The sequence below is a fragment of the Lepisosteus oculatus genome, chromosome 19 (assembly GCF_040954835.1).
Source record: "Lepisosteus oculatus isolate fLepOcu1 chromosome 19, fLepOcu1.hap2, whole genome shotgun sequence".
Classification (NCBI taxonomy): domain Eukaryota; kingdom Metazoa; phylum Chordata; class Actinopteri; order Semionotiformes; family Lepisosteidae; genus Lepisosteus; species Lepisosteus oculatus.
Genome location: NC_090714.1, coordinates 7537976 through 7555873, shown reverse-complemented (window position 1 = coordinate 7555873; position 17898 = coordinate 7537976). Strand labels below are relative to the sequence as shown.

The 17898-nt window shown below is 41.3% G+C and overlaps 1 protein-coding gene across 1 annotated transcript in view; it reads left to right on the top strand.

Moving 5' to 3' along the window:
- The first annotated feature begins 707 nt into the window (after positions 1–707).
- The window catches only part of LOC102691100 (3-phosphoinositide-dependent protein kinase 1), a 28333-nt gene continuing 11142 nt past the window's right edge, over positions 708–17898 (top strand). Inside the window, exons 1-4 of the mRNA XM_015360047.2 lie at positions 708–842; positions 14483–14752; positions 15230–15272; positions 16176–16313. Of these exons, the coding sequence (XP_015215533.1) occupies positions 819–842; positions 14483–14752; positions 15230–15272; positions 16176–16313 (475 nt within the window). The 5' untranslated portion in view covers positions 708–818. The remainder of the gene's footprint in view (positions 843–14482; positions 14753–15229; positions 15273–16175; positions 16314–17898) is intronic.

Here is a 17898-nt window from a genome sequence, read left to right as displayed (position 1 = left end):
GACCAATGGCTCTGTGGCTGTCCAGCCAAATCAAAGCTTTTCTCTCTGGGGACTTTGACATGTGTCCCATATTCAAAGCCTAGATTATTGTTTTGTTGATTCGCTGTTCTTAAGACCGGTCTTCTGTGGAATATGTACTCAGTTTTCAGGTGAAGGCAACTGGCTGTTTCTAGCCATTGGGAAATCTTAAACTAAATAAGGAAAAGGGTTACAAAATTGGGAAGTTCAGGAACTCCAGCGACTTAGCGGGCTGGATGACATCTAACGACTGCGACCGTTATAGTAACTGCCATGAGGCACAGATGGCTCCTAGGTTTCAGTGCAATTTGTTTGACTTGACCTTTAGTTATGATGCACATTATTAATTAACTTATTGATTTTTTTTCTTATCGAGAGCACGTATGGCGTGCTCTCCCATCGCTGTTTGCGTGTGCGTATTTCTCTTTTTGCCAAATTTTACCGGCAAGCGAACGTGCAGCGTCATGCCCTCCTCAAATAAAAAACCGCCTGCACAGGCGTCGGGTAAAAAACACCACTGGACAAACTAGGAAGTTGAGAGTGACTATGCAGCATTCAACTCCTCTAACTCGCTCCCTGCTCCAAAAAAAATTCGTCCGCTTGATTGACAGGCGAGAACTCAAATGGGAGAGCGATGTGCCCCCTAAGGGGGCGGGCACGGGGCAGCGTTCCACTCCAGTCGGGCTGCGGGAACATTGTTGTGGAGTGACGTCACTGCTAGAAGATGAAGGCGCAGTGGCAGCCATTACTGGAGGAGCAGTAATTATCAAATCCCAAATAAATACTGGCGGAAAACTTCCATGGCAAGAACCACTAGTCAAATTGTGAGTATGGCGATTTTCCCCCGGTGATCGAGACGAAGCCGCTATCCAAGCCGAGGGAGAAAAATGCGGTTGTTAGAGGAAATGTCCGATAGGCCCCTCTCCTTTTCCAGCGGTGCCCGAAAAGGACTTATAATAAACCAGTAGAAGGACTTGGCGAATTTAACTTGCGCACCGGGGGTTGCGGAGATCTAGATATGTAAGTTTATTTGGAGATGACAGAGCAGACTCAGGTTGCACTGTGCGGGGGCATTCTGCACCTTTGAAAGCCTGGCGATAGTGTAGCAAGCGTGGTCTAGTGATAAGTTGAGGAAATGGGTTTGTGTTCAAGCTACCTGTCTCTCTACACCCCTGTCCTGCATACTGTTGAGCAGCACGGTGTTCGGGCTCGGTGGGTGGGTGTCTCCAGTCCCACTTAGACTTGAAGAGAAGTACTTGCCGAAACATCCACGTCCGGTTTATCTGTGCTGAGTGGGCAGAGGTAGAGGACTAACAGGGGGTTAAAATAACCGAAGCACGCCGGTGGGGTGAAAAGACAAAAAAAAAAACAGAAGTTACTGAAATCGGCCTCAAGGCTAATAGTTATTGAGCGAGCCGTGGAAGAAAGAGGTTAGAGCAATTTCATAACCCCTTTAAGGTCCTGTGTTTTAATCCCTATTAAGAGGACTGTTATGTAACACACACCGTAAAGGCATCAGAGAGGTAAGAGTTAGAATATGAAAGTAGTTTTTTTTATGGTTTAGGGCTGTGCCCCAAGTTTGCATAAAAGAAGGCGGAGGCACTGGTGAGTGGGTTTGTTTGTGTGTCATGTTCTAGGTTTAATTTCTTTGTAAGAACAGCCCGAAGGGAAAACAAAAAAAACTCTTCCTCCTTAGTTTTGTGGAACCCCTACAAGCTGGGAAGGTCTCTGGGTTCAGTGCGCAAACGAGGTGAAGTGTGTGGGTGCCCGGGGCCGCTTGTCATCAGTTAAGACTTCGCTGGGACGCCAGGAGAGTTGCCTGAGTCACTCTGAAGTGTGCAGTCTGGGGCTCGGTGAAGCAGGTGGCTCTCTATCTTTGGGTTTTTCATTTGCTTTTAGAATTGGTTTACATTTCGTTCAATGCACGGATAAGATAAGATAAGGGTCACGTTTCGGAATTTCTCCAGTTGCAGTCCGGCTTTCGTTTCCTTTCTGCAGAAGGTGGATTGCTGTCCTATGAAAAAGTAACGTGTCAGTCGCTTATGACTTTTTTCTGGAAGAAAAAACTTATAAAGCTTCTAACTGTTCTAAAAAACATTATGAAAATGCGTTCCGAGTTTGCCTGCTGTTATTTGCTGTTATTTTGCATCAAGTGTATCTATAGGACTACTGGCATTCTAAAATAAAATATTAAACAATAAAAGACTCTGTGAAAAAAAACATGGAGCGTTGCATTTCATTAGTAATCATTTCAGGGAAAACGGTTTTAATACTTGGAAGGGTATAAGCACACAGGATCTGTAACTTCCTTGTTTGAATGCAGCAAACAACACCAGCATCAGAAATGTTGCACTTCAAGAAGACGCAAACATACAACTCCAAAGGCAAAGTGAGTTATACAATGCTGAGGGCTTTTCTTATTAAAACATAAAGCCTAATTTTGGATGGCTCTCTCAGGTGTTCCTTTACTTCAGGGAGTTACCATTTGTATGGTGACGGGTATCATTTGAGTATTGTTAGTTTGCAGAAGTGAAATATCTGTTTTTTGTCATTTTGTCTAAATCTGATTGAAGAATTAAGTCTTGGTAAGTGAATTTTGGTCATATTGCACCCTTTACCCATGGGATGAGGATTGGGAAATCCAGGCTGCAAAGAAGCAGACTTTTCTGCTACCGTAACCTCCAAATGCCTTGTAACCTGAAAAAGAAAAGCAACTCGCAGTCCGTGTAACAATTTTCCAAACCTTTGCACATCCAGTTTTGCCAGCGTAAAAGCAAGTAGGTAATGTAATCGATATTTCAGAGCGTGCTCGGGTTCTAAAATGGGCAGGTTAAGTGTGAGAGCTGATGGAGGTCCAAATGGGATCGAGTTGAGGGAAGGTATCACCGTCGAGCGCTGGGGTTCACAGTTGGTGTGGCTTGGGTGTTTAACTGTCTAATGGCTAGGTGTTGCAATATTTCACCTATGGAGGGCTGGTGTGAAGTCAGCTGTGGAGAGCTAGCTAACTGCGTCTACAGTGTGCAGCCTCGAGCATGTTCCAGCTAACAGACGTGATCGCATTTGTGCTCAGAGTTCTTTGTGAAGTGGTTTTGTCTGACTTGAAAAAAAGAATCTTACCAAATTTGTTTTTTCAGCTATGGCAGGAGGTCTGTACATATTTGCTCCTGTATTGTAGAAGATTTTAAATGGCATGGGAACGGTCTTTGGTTATCCATGAACATAGTTGCTAATTCTGATCCTCTACATTATGGCCTTAAGAGGGCATAAGCAATACAGTGAGGAAAAGTTGTTTCTTAAAGCTAATGTCATCACTTTTATTGTAATGAAACACATTAGAAGCAGTGGTACGACAAAAAGGAAGAAAATACTGCACAATGACCTTATTTCTTTTAAGGAATGTTTCCTGTTAATTAAGATCATGAATTTGTTCCTTGGTTATTTTTACCAAAGTGTCACTGGAATAAGCAAATGTCTGTTTTGGTATCAACAAGTTTCCTTGTTTAAGCTTGGTTTGTGTTAAAGGAAATGAGAATGAAACAGGCTCTAAGTTTTAGACTTTAGAATGGAAACGCCTGCAGGGAGCATTTCATCACATTTGAAACAAGCAGCATGTCTGGGTTGTTTTCAGATGCGGAGATTTATTTCTTTGTATATACATTAAAAACTTTAACTGATGAAATGGCAGAGGATAGTAATCAATCACTGAAAGAGTGCTTAGAAACTGCTTGCTCTGAATGCAACTTTACATAGTAAATGTTAAATTATATAGGTCAAAGACCTATTTAAATGTCATTAGAAGACCATCGTTGTTTTTATGATAAAGGAAGAGTCATTAGTATATCATGAGTATTTTTCTTACAGTAAATATAAGGAGTACTGCAGTAAAACTGTCTTGTAATGGAAAATAAACTCTTGTAAGGAGTTTGGGTGTCTTGCTAAGGTATTTTTAATGGAATTAAAGAAGTAAAAAAGGTGATCAACATATTCAGATTTCAGTTTTCCTTTCAAAAGTTCCAGTCAGTTGTTTGACATTTCTGAGACTGAGTGCTCTAGTAGAGAATGTGTACCACACTGTACTACAGTTGCAAATTTTGAACCCATGCCACTGACCCTTTTGACATCTGAAAAGAGAATTCTGCAAAACAATATAACATGTGCTTGCTGCAGCCAAGTTAGCATCAGGTGATCAGAGCAGTGCGCAAAGACTTTCAAAGGATGTATTTTGTAGTACATGTGCAAAATAACCTTGGGCGTCTTGTTACTCCGCAGAACACCACAACAAGGAGCTACAGACTACAAATGGGGAAACAGTGTCAATACACTTTTTTCAAGAGCCATATCCAATATTTGACTTTCCGTCTTGCATAGTTTTTTTTTGTGTTGGAGGATTGATCTTATGTCAGGCCTTGGCCGTGCTGATTTGTTGTTCCCATGTGAGTTGTCCCATGGGCTTGCCAATATAAACAAGGCAGTGAGGCTTAAGGAGAATCCAGAACCCTCGGTGAAAAGGACTTCACAAGTAGAAAAGTGAGGTCAATGCGTGTCACTTTACTTAGTTTCTGCTTATGACTTCTGTGAGAAAATTTAGACTAATCTAGTGAGTTTATGCTTTAACTAGAATTCTGGGGATAAAATTAGACATTTATAAATCAGCATGGTGACTAATTGTTGAAAATGCCAAGCCCTTTACTCGGTTACGTCAAGTTGATATAATCCTCCCTTGAATGGGAGCATAGCCCAGCCCAGAGGTGGATGTGTTGTAAAGAGCAAGGCTATAGCTGGTGTTCTGCTTAAGAGTTACATATTCTTCTATCCACCTGGCCCTTTTGAAAATACCACTTCAGGAATTGGGGTAGCGTAACGTGTAGAACGAAAGTGGATGATACACACATGTGTTCATTTTATTTTGTGGCGTTTTATTTTTTTTTAATGGGGAAAACTTGCTGACTCAAAGCATGTGCTGTTTAAAAGAGAAGCACATGCCGGGGGTGGCACTGGAGGATCTGGGCTGTCTGACCAACCTTGCAGGGGCCTCTGACTCATCCAGCAGCAGTCGTGATTCACTGCAGAAGAGCACTGTGATCCAGAAAGCACCAGCCCAAGCAGATGCACCCCCCACCCCACCCTAGAGCTCGCTATCATCTCGGTGTGCTGGAGTGCTAGGCCTGAGTCTGAAGAGTGTTTCTCGGAGACATCCAGCCCCTCAGTTCAGACCCAGTAAAGATGCTGGGGCTGTGCTAGGGAGTGCAGAGCTGAGTCAGCCACATTCTGAAGAGATATAGTCTGTGTTGCTTCGATCTGGGAGATTTTAGAAAACGTTTACACATATGTTGTTTGTTCATTAACACTCAGAAGTGTCCATCTGGCTTTCTGTGGAGAGGTTTAAGTCAGGAGTGTTCCGAGCAGGAAACCCTTCCCTGCTGCCGTCAGGTCTGGCTCAGTGAGCACATGAGATTGAGTGGCCTCCTTATTTTGAGTAGCTGTGTGCCAGGTTGATGGAGTTCAGTAAATCTAATTATTTTAGTGAATTGCTAGCAGCATTTTGCTGCAATCAAAACTCCAAGTGTATAACTGTTTACTCTTATGACCATTTCACAGCTTTGATCAATCAACGCTGCCAGGTTATTGGGAAAAGTATATTTCAGTCTTAACAATGCTAGGCAGTGCCGCAGCTTCAGACAGTCTGACTCAAGTGAAAGTAGACTCTTAATGCAGCAAAATGCTCGCAGTCCCCAAGTCTGTCAGCTGCTTGAGAAGTCAGAGGCCTAAGCTGACCTGCGAGAGTTCACAGAGTGCTTTGCTTCTTGGTTCTAACAGCTTTGCTTTGATAGCAGTTGCGCGGCTGCTTGATACCAGCTGGCTCAGGACCAGATCATTTTTTTGTTTCCGTTTCGGCTCAAGTTGCTGCAGTTGTACAGAGGCTAAATTTGGGTCAGGGGAAGGCCATGGCTGTAAGTTGCAGGCCTGCTGGGAAGGCATGACGGTTGTCGCTGAAGACACTGTCACTCCTGGCTTCACGTGGTGAAGATGACAAAAACAGAAGGCTGCCTACACAAATGCTAAAATGACTGCACTCGGTGTGCTGGCAGGAATTTTATTCTCCCAGAATAAAAAACAGTACAGGATTCGTTTCTGTTTTCTGTCAGCTGCTTCATCTTCGGCTGTGGTGGCTTCTGGGCAGGGACGGGGGGCTTGGCTCGGCTCTCTGCTGCGTGGGGACGGGGGGCTCGGCGAGGCTCGGCTCTCTGCTGCGCGGGGACGGGGGGCTCGATGAGTCCTCTGCTGCGCAGGGATGGGGGGCTCGGCGATTCCTCCGCTGCGCGGGGACGGGGGGCTCGGCTCGGCTCTCCACTGCGCGGGGACGGGGGGCTCCGCTCGGCTCTCCACTGCGCGGGGACGGGGGGCTCCGCTCGGCTCTCTGCTGTGCAGGGACAGGGGGCTCGGCTCGGCTCTCCGCTGCGCGGGGACGGGGGGCTCCGCTCGGCTCTCTGCTGTGCAGGGACAGGGGGCTCGGCTCGGCTCGGCTCGGCTCTCTGCTGCGTGGGGACGGGGGGCTCAGCTCGGCTCGGCTCTCTGCTGCTCGGCTCGGCTCTCTGCTGCGCGGGGACGGGGGGCTCCGCTCGGCTCTCTGCTGTGCAGGGACAGGGGGCTCGGCTCGGCTCGGCTCGGCTCTCTGCTGCGTGGGGACGGGGGGCTCAGTTCGGCTCGGCTCTCTGCTGCTCGGCTCGGCTCGGCTCGGCTCGGGGCTCAGGTCTAAGTGTTACTCCAGTGGGTCAGCTCAGTATCTGTTGACCACTCCCATAAGAGAAAGACAGCCATTGCCAGGCCTGTTGAGACAAGCCAACCTCTTGTGATGAGGCGTGTTCACCTTGCATGCCCATCTGTTGATCTCTGGCACTGCCAGGTTTGTTAGACATCATTCTACAAAGACATTTAGTCTGGAAGTGATGTGTTTTTTCAGATTGTCCTTTTTTTTTGATAATCTTTTATTAACTGCTAGAGCTCTGGAGTCGTGCATTACAGCAAGGCAAACAGTGAGGGCTGCTGCTTTCTCATTGAGGCATGTCAGAACAGGAAACCACAATGACCTAATCCATTCATAAAATACTTTCGTTTAATACAGACTCTGAGCTGCACTGCTGTTTTGTTTAGTAGCTGGGATGACCTTGTGTATGAACTTCCGAGGGCTTTAGCCCTGTAGTACTCTTGTTTATACAGTCAAGGTGATTGTTTTATTGCCAGCAGTAGTGACACTCCTCAGTAACAGATGGTACTATTCTCAACAGGCAACTAAGATTATATTTGTTTTTTCCTCTTCTCACAAATCTATAAGGAGAACACTAAAAGGCCAGCTCTTTTAATTTATAATAATCATTGTTTCTGTGCCCCAATGTCTTTCTGAATATTTTTAAATTCAATGTCATCGATTTCATGGCAAACAAACATTGTTTCAGTTTGTTTTGTCTTTCCTAAAATCCCTATATGTAAGTTGCATTGAAAGCAAGTTATGGTTTTCCTCTTTTAACTACAGTTGAGCAGTACAGTGTGGGCAGTGCTTGTGTACCAGATTCTGTATTTAAATTCTTTAGTATCTTAAGCAACTCTTTACTTCCTCATAGTACAATCTGTAATTTCCTTTTTTCATGCTCCAAACTGGCAGCACTTGAATTCTAGCTAGAGACCTTTAAAAACCTTTCTTTTTCAAGAGGGGCACTGGCAAATGTTACTAAAATACAAATAGACAAGTGATATTGGCAATGTTAATAATAAAAGTGGTGCTGGAAGACACAGAAGCCACCATAGTGTTTCTGTTAATGAGAATATCACCAGATGTTCTCGAGCTGACCAAGTCAGGTTCCTCATAAAGCTTATCTGAGAAGACTCAGAAAACAGGAATTGAAATAGCAGAAAAGTTGTTCATCTGAGCCCATTATTATTGACTAAATATATCCAGTTTATCAAGATGCATCAATCTGTGGAAAGCATTAGGTTTGCAGAGTGACAGAATTAAAGCAACATTGCACGCTGAATTAGTTGTTTGCATCTGAAATAGCTTATTATTTTTGTGAAGATTTGATTCCTTGTAAATGTGAATACTTAATTGGTGTTCATGACTCTCACCTAAAATCTTGGCCCTGTATCAGTCCCCATTTTCTCTGTGCTCGTTGAATGATTTCTCAGGCAGAGGTCTGATCATGTCAACCGAGTTTGAAAATTCTTTTTACAACTTTTAGTCCCTTCAGTTTTCATGATATGGGCAACAGAATTACATCCAGATGCATAGTTCTGTAACATGTTAATTCCTTATTCACATTCTTGACCCCCCTCCCCATGTCACTGAAGCCTGAGATGTGATATAACTTTCAAGATTACAGATGAAGAGGAGGTTATTTGGCCCATCTTCATTATTTGGTAACTAGGAGCTAATCAATCCAAGGATCTTGTCCGGCTGTTTCTTGGCAGATAACAGGAATCTTCTTTAACAGTTTGGCGTTTTTGATCACAGGTTTCAAATACAGGAAAAATAAAGCTGGAAATTAAAACCTGGTATTTTTCTGCATCCTGCTAAAGCAGATGTGTTCCGAAAGTCCTCGTCTCTTGTCTTTTCCAGGATGGCACTAGATGAGTCAGTCTTCATGCAGGTATCATGATAGCCCACTGTCTCGCTGTATGTGGGCTGTTTCTGGTAAAAAAGTTTTTTTTTTGTTTTCAACCTGATGGGGATTTCAGAGATTTTACATATTTTTTTACGTATGCATACAGTAGCTTGGTTAATGCCATGCATAATTTTAGGCAAAAGCAAATTGTATTTAAAGAGTGTGATGTGTGCCACTGTATTATATTATATTCTATTGACTTGTTTTTCAGATCTCAGAAGAGCCACTCTTGGAAGGCTCATGGACTCTTGTTGTGTAGCCTACTGTGTTACTAATGGAAAATAATTAGCTCAAAATAGCACCTGTGGTAATTTTCCACAGCTTCTGTTTTGATCACTGGGCTGCTGCATGCATGCTGGTCATCAGATCCTATGGGGCCTTCTAGTCTTAATCCACTACTGCCCAGATGCATAAACGGTATATATATTTGGATTTGAAAAGAGCACAGCTGGGGAGTGCTGTACAGTGGAATACTGCTTTTAAAATTGTTTAACATCTGGGGATAAATGTAAAATCACATTTAAGTCTGGCTCTGCAAGGCATACAACGAAGATGATTTTTCTCTGGCTTCTATACTTTCTGACACTTACACCGATAGTGTGCTGTCAGGCTAATGCTCTTCATTGGTGTCTCCAAGGTGTTTTATCATCTTGGTGCAGATATGTTGAAATAAGATCTAGTATTTGCTGCTTTTAATTGGTATGCATATAAAAACTGTAAACCACCCCTAAAATAAAACTATAGATTTCTCAGATATGCTTAGAGTAGAACCACTCCTTAACCTAAATCTGGAACAAACTGTTACATGCCCACCACCACCCCCATTTAGCAGAGATAAGTCATGTTCCTAAACATTGTGTGCCTAATCTTTCAGTCACCCTCTGTAGTTTTTAAGACACGTGAAATGCTACACAACAGCACACACACGATACACATAACAAATGTAAAAAGATAAAAAACATGCATTATAAGATGCACTCTAAAGATAAGTCTTTAAGTGACCTTTACAAATTTCGATAATAATCTGTTATGGGTTTGTTGGGTGGTGAGCTCTACAGATAATGGCACTACAGATGAGAAGTAATGTCCATCATTGTTCACCTGGCTGATCTTTGGCAGAGAAAGAAAAATTTATGATCAACCAGTAAGTCCTTAAGATAACCATGGCACTAAAGCATTCTGTGTCTTAGGTGGGAGCAGAAGAATCTTAAAGTCAGCTCTGAATTTTGCCAATATCCAGTGTAATCTACTGAGTATAGGGGTTATGTGCTTAAATTGAAGCCTTCTGGACATTCCTTTCACGTTGCATTGAGTTTGGTGATAAGAGTTAGAAATTAAGAAACGGGAATAAAAAAGTTTGTTATTTTTCTGTGCTTTAGTGCAAAATAACATTGACCTGCAATAACAACAAGCTAGGGTTGCAAGATTCAAAGTTATACCAACCAGGTATACCAGAATAAAGCATATCTACTGTTACTTACCTGCCTGTTTGTGATTTTAATTTCCTGTTGCATTAAGCTGTTTTATCTGATCCTTAATTTTTCAAAATTTGGAATTGTAAATTGCCCCTCCTAAACCTGGAATCACCATGTGGTAAAACTCATCTTAACCACTGTGATGCTTTATCCAGCATGGGACATGCCCTCAGATAGCTGTGCTGGGCGGAGCCATCTGCTATATTTGGCAAAAGGGGTCCCACAAGTATCAGTTGGAGGTTTGACACATCTCTCTGATGACTTACTTGCTCAGTCTGGAAGTTACATGGGTCAGTGATGTGTAGCAAAGCCCAACTGCCTGAGCCAAGCCAACTCTCCCAGTTTTGTACTGAACCTGCAGTGTCTGCAATACATGATTCAGCCTTCCAATCAACCCCCTTTACTGAAGGTCCTACAGCATAAATTATTCACAGGAAGAAACATTAAGTGTTAAATTTGGAAGGAAGAACTGTTCATGGCAGATGAATCGAGTCGGACTGATGTGCCGGGGTTAACCACTTATTATTTTTGCAATACATTTAATTTTAAAATCAAACTTTAGAGAGTTTGGTTCTAATGGTTAACATATCACCAAAAACATTAATTTGATTTTACTTTGCGCTTCAGAGCAATGTGCTTTCATATTTATTCTGGTTGTCTTTTTGCTGAAGTATTTAGCTAATGTGCAATTGAAGATCTGAGAATCACAAAATATCATACCACTCCGATTAGTGTAATATAAATAGAAAATGCAAACTGCTTTTTTAAAAAAGAATTCTGGGCTGTAATATAAAAGTGTATACTTGGAGGAAAATTCGTACTGGTGCCACCTATGAAAATAAGCTTTTGTGACTACCACCCTGTGGTCAAACTGGGTGATTGTCCGTGTCCAGAAACAGCTGTCCCAGAACTTGGATAGGCGTCCGTTATTGACAGTCTCATACTTTACCCACACCCTGTGGCACGTGAGGGTTTTTTTCTCAATGAAATGTACAGAAAATAGCTTTTTATACCTTCTTGGGACACAAATACATTTTATTCATTTGGGATGTTCTGCTTTTAATAAAAAAGTTAGAGCTAAAAACAGTTTTACTTTTAATTTGCAGAAGTTACATGTTTATTTTGGCTGTCTAATACCAGTTACACTACTATAATTCTTTGAATGAATTGAGTAAAAAATTGGAGGAATTTGTATTATCAAGTTAGTTTGTTTAGTTTTCCTTGTGCTCAGGTTAGCCCAAATGAGAAGTGTTCTCCACCAGTATGCGGAAAAATGAAATTGATGATTGATTGATTAGCAAATGTTATTTTCCTGATTCAGAGGTGGAACCTAAAGCGTGATCAGGAGGTTAAAAACGAATGCATGGCTGGGAAATAAGACATGACTCATTGCAATAGTATCCAGCCTGAGGGAGAGACAGAGGCCGTCCTTAACTATTTTCTGATGATTTCAGATCATGGTATAGAGAAATATCCCTCTACCATATGCAGAGGCTTGTAGTGCAGATTCTTTTTATATCTTCAAAGAAAAAAAGTACTTTTCTCTCTTTCCAGTTCACACCTGGCCATTAAATATGGGCATTCTTTTGAATAGAACCAAACTATAAACTTTATATTCTTTAATTACAATTAACAGCATTTAATAAGACTGTATTGTTTGACTTCTTAATTGATCTTGGGTTTTAAAAAAAGTTCTGTTAAAGATGCACTTTTACTGTCTTGTAAACAAATTCGATTCTGTGAGGCCTGCTGTATGTCTTACTTTCAGACGGTATCTGAAACACTATTCCCATAACCAGAAAGTCTGATTACTTCCTGCATAGTTTCAGTGATGAAAAGAATGACTGTTTTTTTGTATGCTTAAGTTAATCTACTGGATCAGTCTTATATCAGAAAGCAGTAAAATGTTTCACCCTTCAAAAAAACATTACATACAAGAAAATGTTCCTCTTTTTCAAGTATAGTGTTCTATAAAACCTCTGTATAAGAAAAATAATGGACTTTGGGAATCAACATGCATTATATGTAGGAATTCTTTTGTTGAAACATTTTATTTTACAAACCTGTTTTGACATGGATGGCTTTGTCTGCACAGAGGCAGGCAGACCCAGACAGTTTCTGTGGTTTTAGATATATTACTACACTGGTATTGGGGCCACAGTTGCAGCAACAGCAGCAGGTGTTTGGAAAGTACCAGTATTTCATGCTCTCGGATCCGAATGGTAAAGATTTTATTGTAACTTGTCCAGCTGTTTTTTTTTTATGTATGTTTCTAATTTAATTAAATAATTGTTCCATTCCAGAGATATTATAGCACAGGATGATCTATGTTGTTTTTTCGTATGAGAACTGTTTCATTTGCCGTTACTTGGATATGGGAAATGCTGACATCTTATTAGTTATAGTTTATTTTTAGTGGAAATTAAATTTGTAGCCGTGAGTGCTGTTTAATAGCAAGTTGGAATAGTTTAAAAGTCATCTTATTTAAATATAATGACACTGAATTTCAGAAAGAAACTGATCTCATTTGTAATCTGTCCAGCAAGTGGCAAATTCAGGCTGCACTAGCTGCTTCCAGATGAACACTCTGGACTTATTTTGGGTGTTAAGGACGCACCTCGTTCTTAAGAACCATGTGGTTTGTAAAATGTGTGAGCTTCAATTAACTGGAGAATAAACTGAGGTGGGTCCACAGGTGTTAATTCGGACTCAGATCAGGGTAAAAGGCTTGCCGTGGCAAGACCTCAACATTGTTTTCTTGAAGTCGTGTCCTTGTAAATCTTGTTCCTGCATGCTTCACTGTGCTGATGGGGAAATCAGGATGGGTTTGCAGGAATGGTAAAGCTGTTGACTCCAGGACTTCATCAGCAGTGTCACTGAGCTATAAGGTTGCCATCGGTCTGCGCCAAAGGTGGTCTTCTCGGAGAGTCCTCCTCACGGCATCACACTACCCACAACCCTGTTGTTTGCTTTGAGCAGTGCGCTTACCATGGTGTCTCTGCACACATCTGCTAGTGTCAGTTCCTGCCTTTCACCAGTGAGTAAAACACTCCACTGCTCTCCTGCTCCCATCTCCGATGTCCTCTGGCCCACAGGACAGCACAGTTTCATCTCTCCGTTGTGCGATTCGCCTGAACAGCTGCTGAGAGACTGTTTTCTTAATGGGTGTGTTATTTCTTCCTGGAATATTTCATACTGTAGTCACTGCAGTCTGAAAATGACTACGCAGATGGATGAGATGGATTCCCAGTTACTCTGGATTACTGTACTAATTGTTGAAGTGGAATGCCTCATTTTCCAAGAAACGCCTCTCGCAGGGCAGTAGCAACCCGACAACCTTCATTACACAAACAGGCATACCTGTAACGTCCATTGCTCTTGCCCTAAAATCACATCTTTTTACATGGTTATTTATACACATAATTCATTTTGCGCTTTTTACTCCATTGATGTGTCCAATACTGAGCACCAGGCATTTTTACAAAATGACACGAACTTAGTATTTTTTTTTTTTATTCCTGGAAACTGTACTACTCAAATAGTTAACATCCTATTTGCTCAGTACTGCAAATGTAAATAATATTTGCCCAATGAGCCATTGATTTAAAACCTAGCCTGCACTTCCGTTGTACACCAATTATATATTAAAAATGCTAAAGTTTTAAATTGTTTTTATGTGGTGATTGATTCCGTTGTTCAAGATCAGCACTATTCCTGTTCATTTTGCAATTAGGCCTTTGATGCTGAAGTTACGTTTAATGTTGTGGGGACTTTGCCTGTTTCTTATCACCTAATTACATTCTCATAACATTGGATCTTTTCTTGTGCATACTTCAGTATATTTAAACTGCTTCCCTTGTAGAAAGTATTCCTGAATTGAGAATAATTGCAGTATAGAATTATACTAACAAAATTAAATGTGCTGATACAATAGCTGAAATCAATGTCCATTTCTGTGTGTAAATATGGGAAATTCCAGGACCTGACTTTCACAAGATAAGATGCAAATTTTGTTTTCTAACCAATATGTAGAAGTGGTGTTACCCGAGTAACCTTTGCATTTGTGTTTATCAGTGCCATTTTCTATGCATATTGTAGATTTAACATTTTCTGTTCCCTTTTTTTATTTATAAAAACAAAATAAGGTTTGAAATTAGTAAGAACACTGCTCTTAACCATGCGTTAAGGAAAAGCAAAAGTTATCTCCTAATGAAACCAAGCACAATTATGAATTATAGTTTCACATATACTCTGTGCCCTTTCTTGGTGGAGTGACTTTTCTGTGCACTTGTTTAACTGGCTGTGTTCCTTTTTCTGTGCTGTGTCTTGCAGTATGATGCTGTTCCCATGCAATCCAGCTGTGTTATTTGTACCTGCAAATCCCCATCAATGGTAAGGAATCACCCAGAGTCCAGCTCGCCGCTTGCTGTCCCAGGAGCGAGCAGCAGCCACTGCCCTGCCATGGAGACCAGGGCCTCCCCCAGTCCCTCCGACAAGAACCCAGAGCAGCGGAAACACTCGATCCAGACTCCGCAGCCACGCAAGAAAAGGCCTGAGGATTTTAAATTCGGAAAAATTTTAGGAGAGGGTTCTTTCTCAACAGTAAGTCATTACTTAGTATTTGCTTTGAGTCGCTTTGTTGACCCCTGTTCTGAGGGGTACGCCGACACATTTTGCACAAATTTTGTGAGCTGATAACTCTGTTTTCTTGCAACCAACCTTCTTAAACTTTGCCCAAAATAAACTGTTATACGAGGAGAAACAGGAAAACCGAGACGCTTTTGTGTTCGAGCTCAGTGTTATCAGACTGTGGTTTTCTGGCATCTAAGGTCTCGACGAGCATGGCAGTAGTGACCGTGCACTCTGTTGGGTGCTTTGTGTTTTTGAATCTCTCTAGTTCCCTTTGTGACTTCAGAATGTTGTGGTAAAATATCATCACTTCAAAACTCTTTTAATCTTTATTTCAGTCTCTGTTTATTGTTGTCTTTATAATCAATTGTAATGCAGAACAAACAAGATTGCTTAACCTTGTTTTTTTGTTTTATAGTGATTTGTTGTCTTTTTTTTTTTAATACACAGGTTGTACTGGCCAAAGAACAGGCGACGGGGAAAGAATATGCCAGTATGTACTGTTCTTTCTCAATATACATGACAGTGGATTTCTCAGTTAATATATAGCATACATTACAGGGACTGGTTTTAGCATGAATGTGTCCATGTTTCACATTGCTTCAGAGTCTTTGTCAATGGATGTCTTTCTAAGCTTGCTTATTATATAGGCTTAAAGGAGATTGCACAACTGGTAAAGAAGGCATCCTTTAATTACTTTCAGCTAGAATTTGACTTTCCTGATGCCCCCACTGTCTTAAACATGACAAGTCAGTTGAGTTCTACTTTATGAAATAGCAATCTTTATGTACCTGTGTATGCCGAATTTGCTTATACCCGTGTCAAATGCTGGACAGCACGCTGACATCTCAGTGTGATAATAACGGTACTGAGAATTTCCATCGGCATTGCGTATTATTTATAATGGAAAGATGTGTAGGCTTAGAATGAAGAACGGAGCACTTTCCTATCGGTTCAGAAGAAATGCATCTGCTGAACATGTTTTACAGTTCAGCTGTAGACAAAGATACTGTCACCCTGCATTAATACCGCTTATTAGTTTATTAAACATTCATTCTTCCTACCAAGTCGTACTTGCCTACAGTTGCTTTAGTGAATTAACTGTTTCTGGATGCAGGATGCCAGTGTGAATGTGTATGTGTACCTGTGCAGTTGTGTAAGTCTTTTATATTTTGTGTTCTTTGTAGAGTTTAATAACTAAACAGTGAGGGCTCCCTGGCACATTGTATCTCCTGGGTTTGTGCGATCATTGACTTATGCTTCCCTCTCACATTGGATACGTCTTGCTTTCAAGTTATCTCACTACTGTATTAATTCTGGAATCATTTGGTGTGATGATTGGCTTTTGTTTTTTTGTTGTTTTCTGTTGACATGCTTTTAAACCTTTTCCTTTCAGTTAAAATTTTGGAAAAGCGGCATATCATGAAGGAGAACAAGGCACAGTACGTGAAAAGAGAGAGAGATGTCATGTCCGATCTAGATCACCCATTCTTCGTCAAGCTTTACTTCACTTTCCAAGATGACGAAAAGCTGTGTATCCTTTCCAACACAAAAGAAGTGGGCATGATGAAAAAGCATGAGCTCCCCAGCTTTTTTTGCTGGCATTCGTTGGGGTGTGCTCCTATTTATTAGATTTGTGTGCATTTTTGCATTAAATCAATTTTGCAAACCTGCATTAGTTTTATGTAAAAGTATTTATATGCGTATTTTGATTAAATTACTTCTCTTTTAGCACATTAAGATCTGATTACAAACTAAAATCATTATGGCATAAGAAATCACAGTGCAAACATGGTTATAGAATAGTATTAATGTGCAGAAGTACATTGCTGATGATGGACTGCGTTTTTTGAGGCAGATATGGGGAGGAATCATGGGTGCAACCTGTAATGAGGGGCTAGGAAAGTGATCAGAGATTATGGCTGGCTGTCTTCAACGTCCACAGGTAGATAAGACCATTGCAGATGTACTAGAGAAGAGGGTATGAGATAGGTGGTTAGCACTAGGCAGCCTGGTGGGGATGAGCAAGGAGGAGTGAGGGAGAAGAGTGGTATGTAAGAACGGGAGCAAGGGCCTGAAGTAGAGGAGCTGAATGGGAGAGACAAGCCACAGGGAATGCAAATTGTTATAGAGGTACTGGCCAGGGCTGATTTCTGAATCAAGCGTAGAGAGAGCAGCAAACAGTGAGTTTGCAGTATTTGCAATCTGGAAAGAATAAAACTGGGGCATAGGGTAGGCAATTTAACTATTAATTTAGTGAGACAAGTCTATCTTTTTTTTTTAAATCACTCACAATTCTTACTTTCTGAGGCTCAACTGATATAATGTCTGATTATTTATCACAAGTTTACATTTGATAGTGATAATATTGGATTGGGATTTCCTGCCTTGGACTTTCTTTATGTCTATCATTACATGAGCAGTTTTATAATCAGTAGACACAACTCTGTCCAAAGAGTCAAGTGAATAACCTGGTTGGTCTGTGACGGACATCCTTTGCTGTTTAGTGTAGGCCTGAATCTTCTGCCTGCTTTGATTTTCCCAAATGCTCCGTCGGTAGACCGTAGCTTAATTTGCGCTGATTGAAGAGGTGGGAGTGGGGGGTGCTGGGGAGAGGAGGGGTTCTGGGACAGGTAAGGTTCTCCTGCAGCCCAACTAGGTGAAAGCAGTCAATCGGGGGTGGAAGTCAAGAGGAGGGCGAGCTCGTGGATTGTGGGTCTTTTCCTGCTTTAATGTGATTTCTCATTTTTCATCCCCATCCCACGTATTTTGAACCTCCAGAAACCAGTTATCACTGGAGAAACTTAAGTCTTTCATTGTAAGAAGAGAACCCTAGTGTTACTGCATTTGTTTGCAATCTGTTTTTCCTGCCATTAGTTGAAGTTGGTGGGAAAGGAAAAGCAACCTTTGGTGATCTGTAATTTGAAACTTCACAGTTTCTAACCAGCATACATGCACAGGTGAATTCATCTGTGCTGTTTTAGATAACTAGTATTAATGTTGTAAATACTGCATAAACAGTATGCAGTTAAATGCTATGCATAATCTATGATTTTTATATCATTCAAAGATGTTTTTTATTTACATTAACGGTAGTGAGAACTGTGGGTGGATTAAAA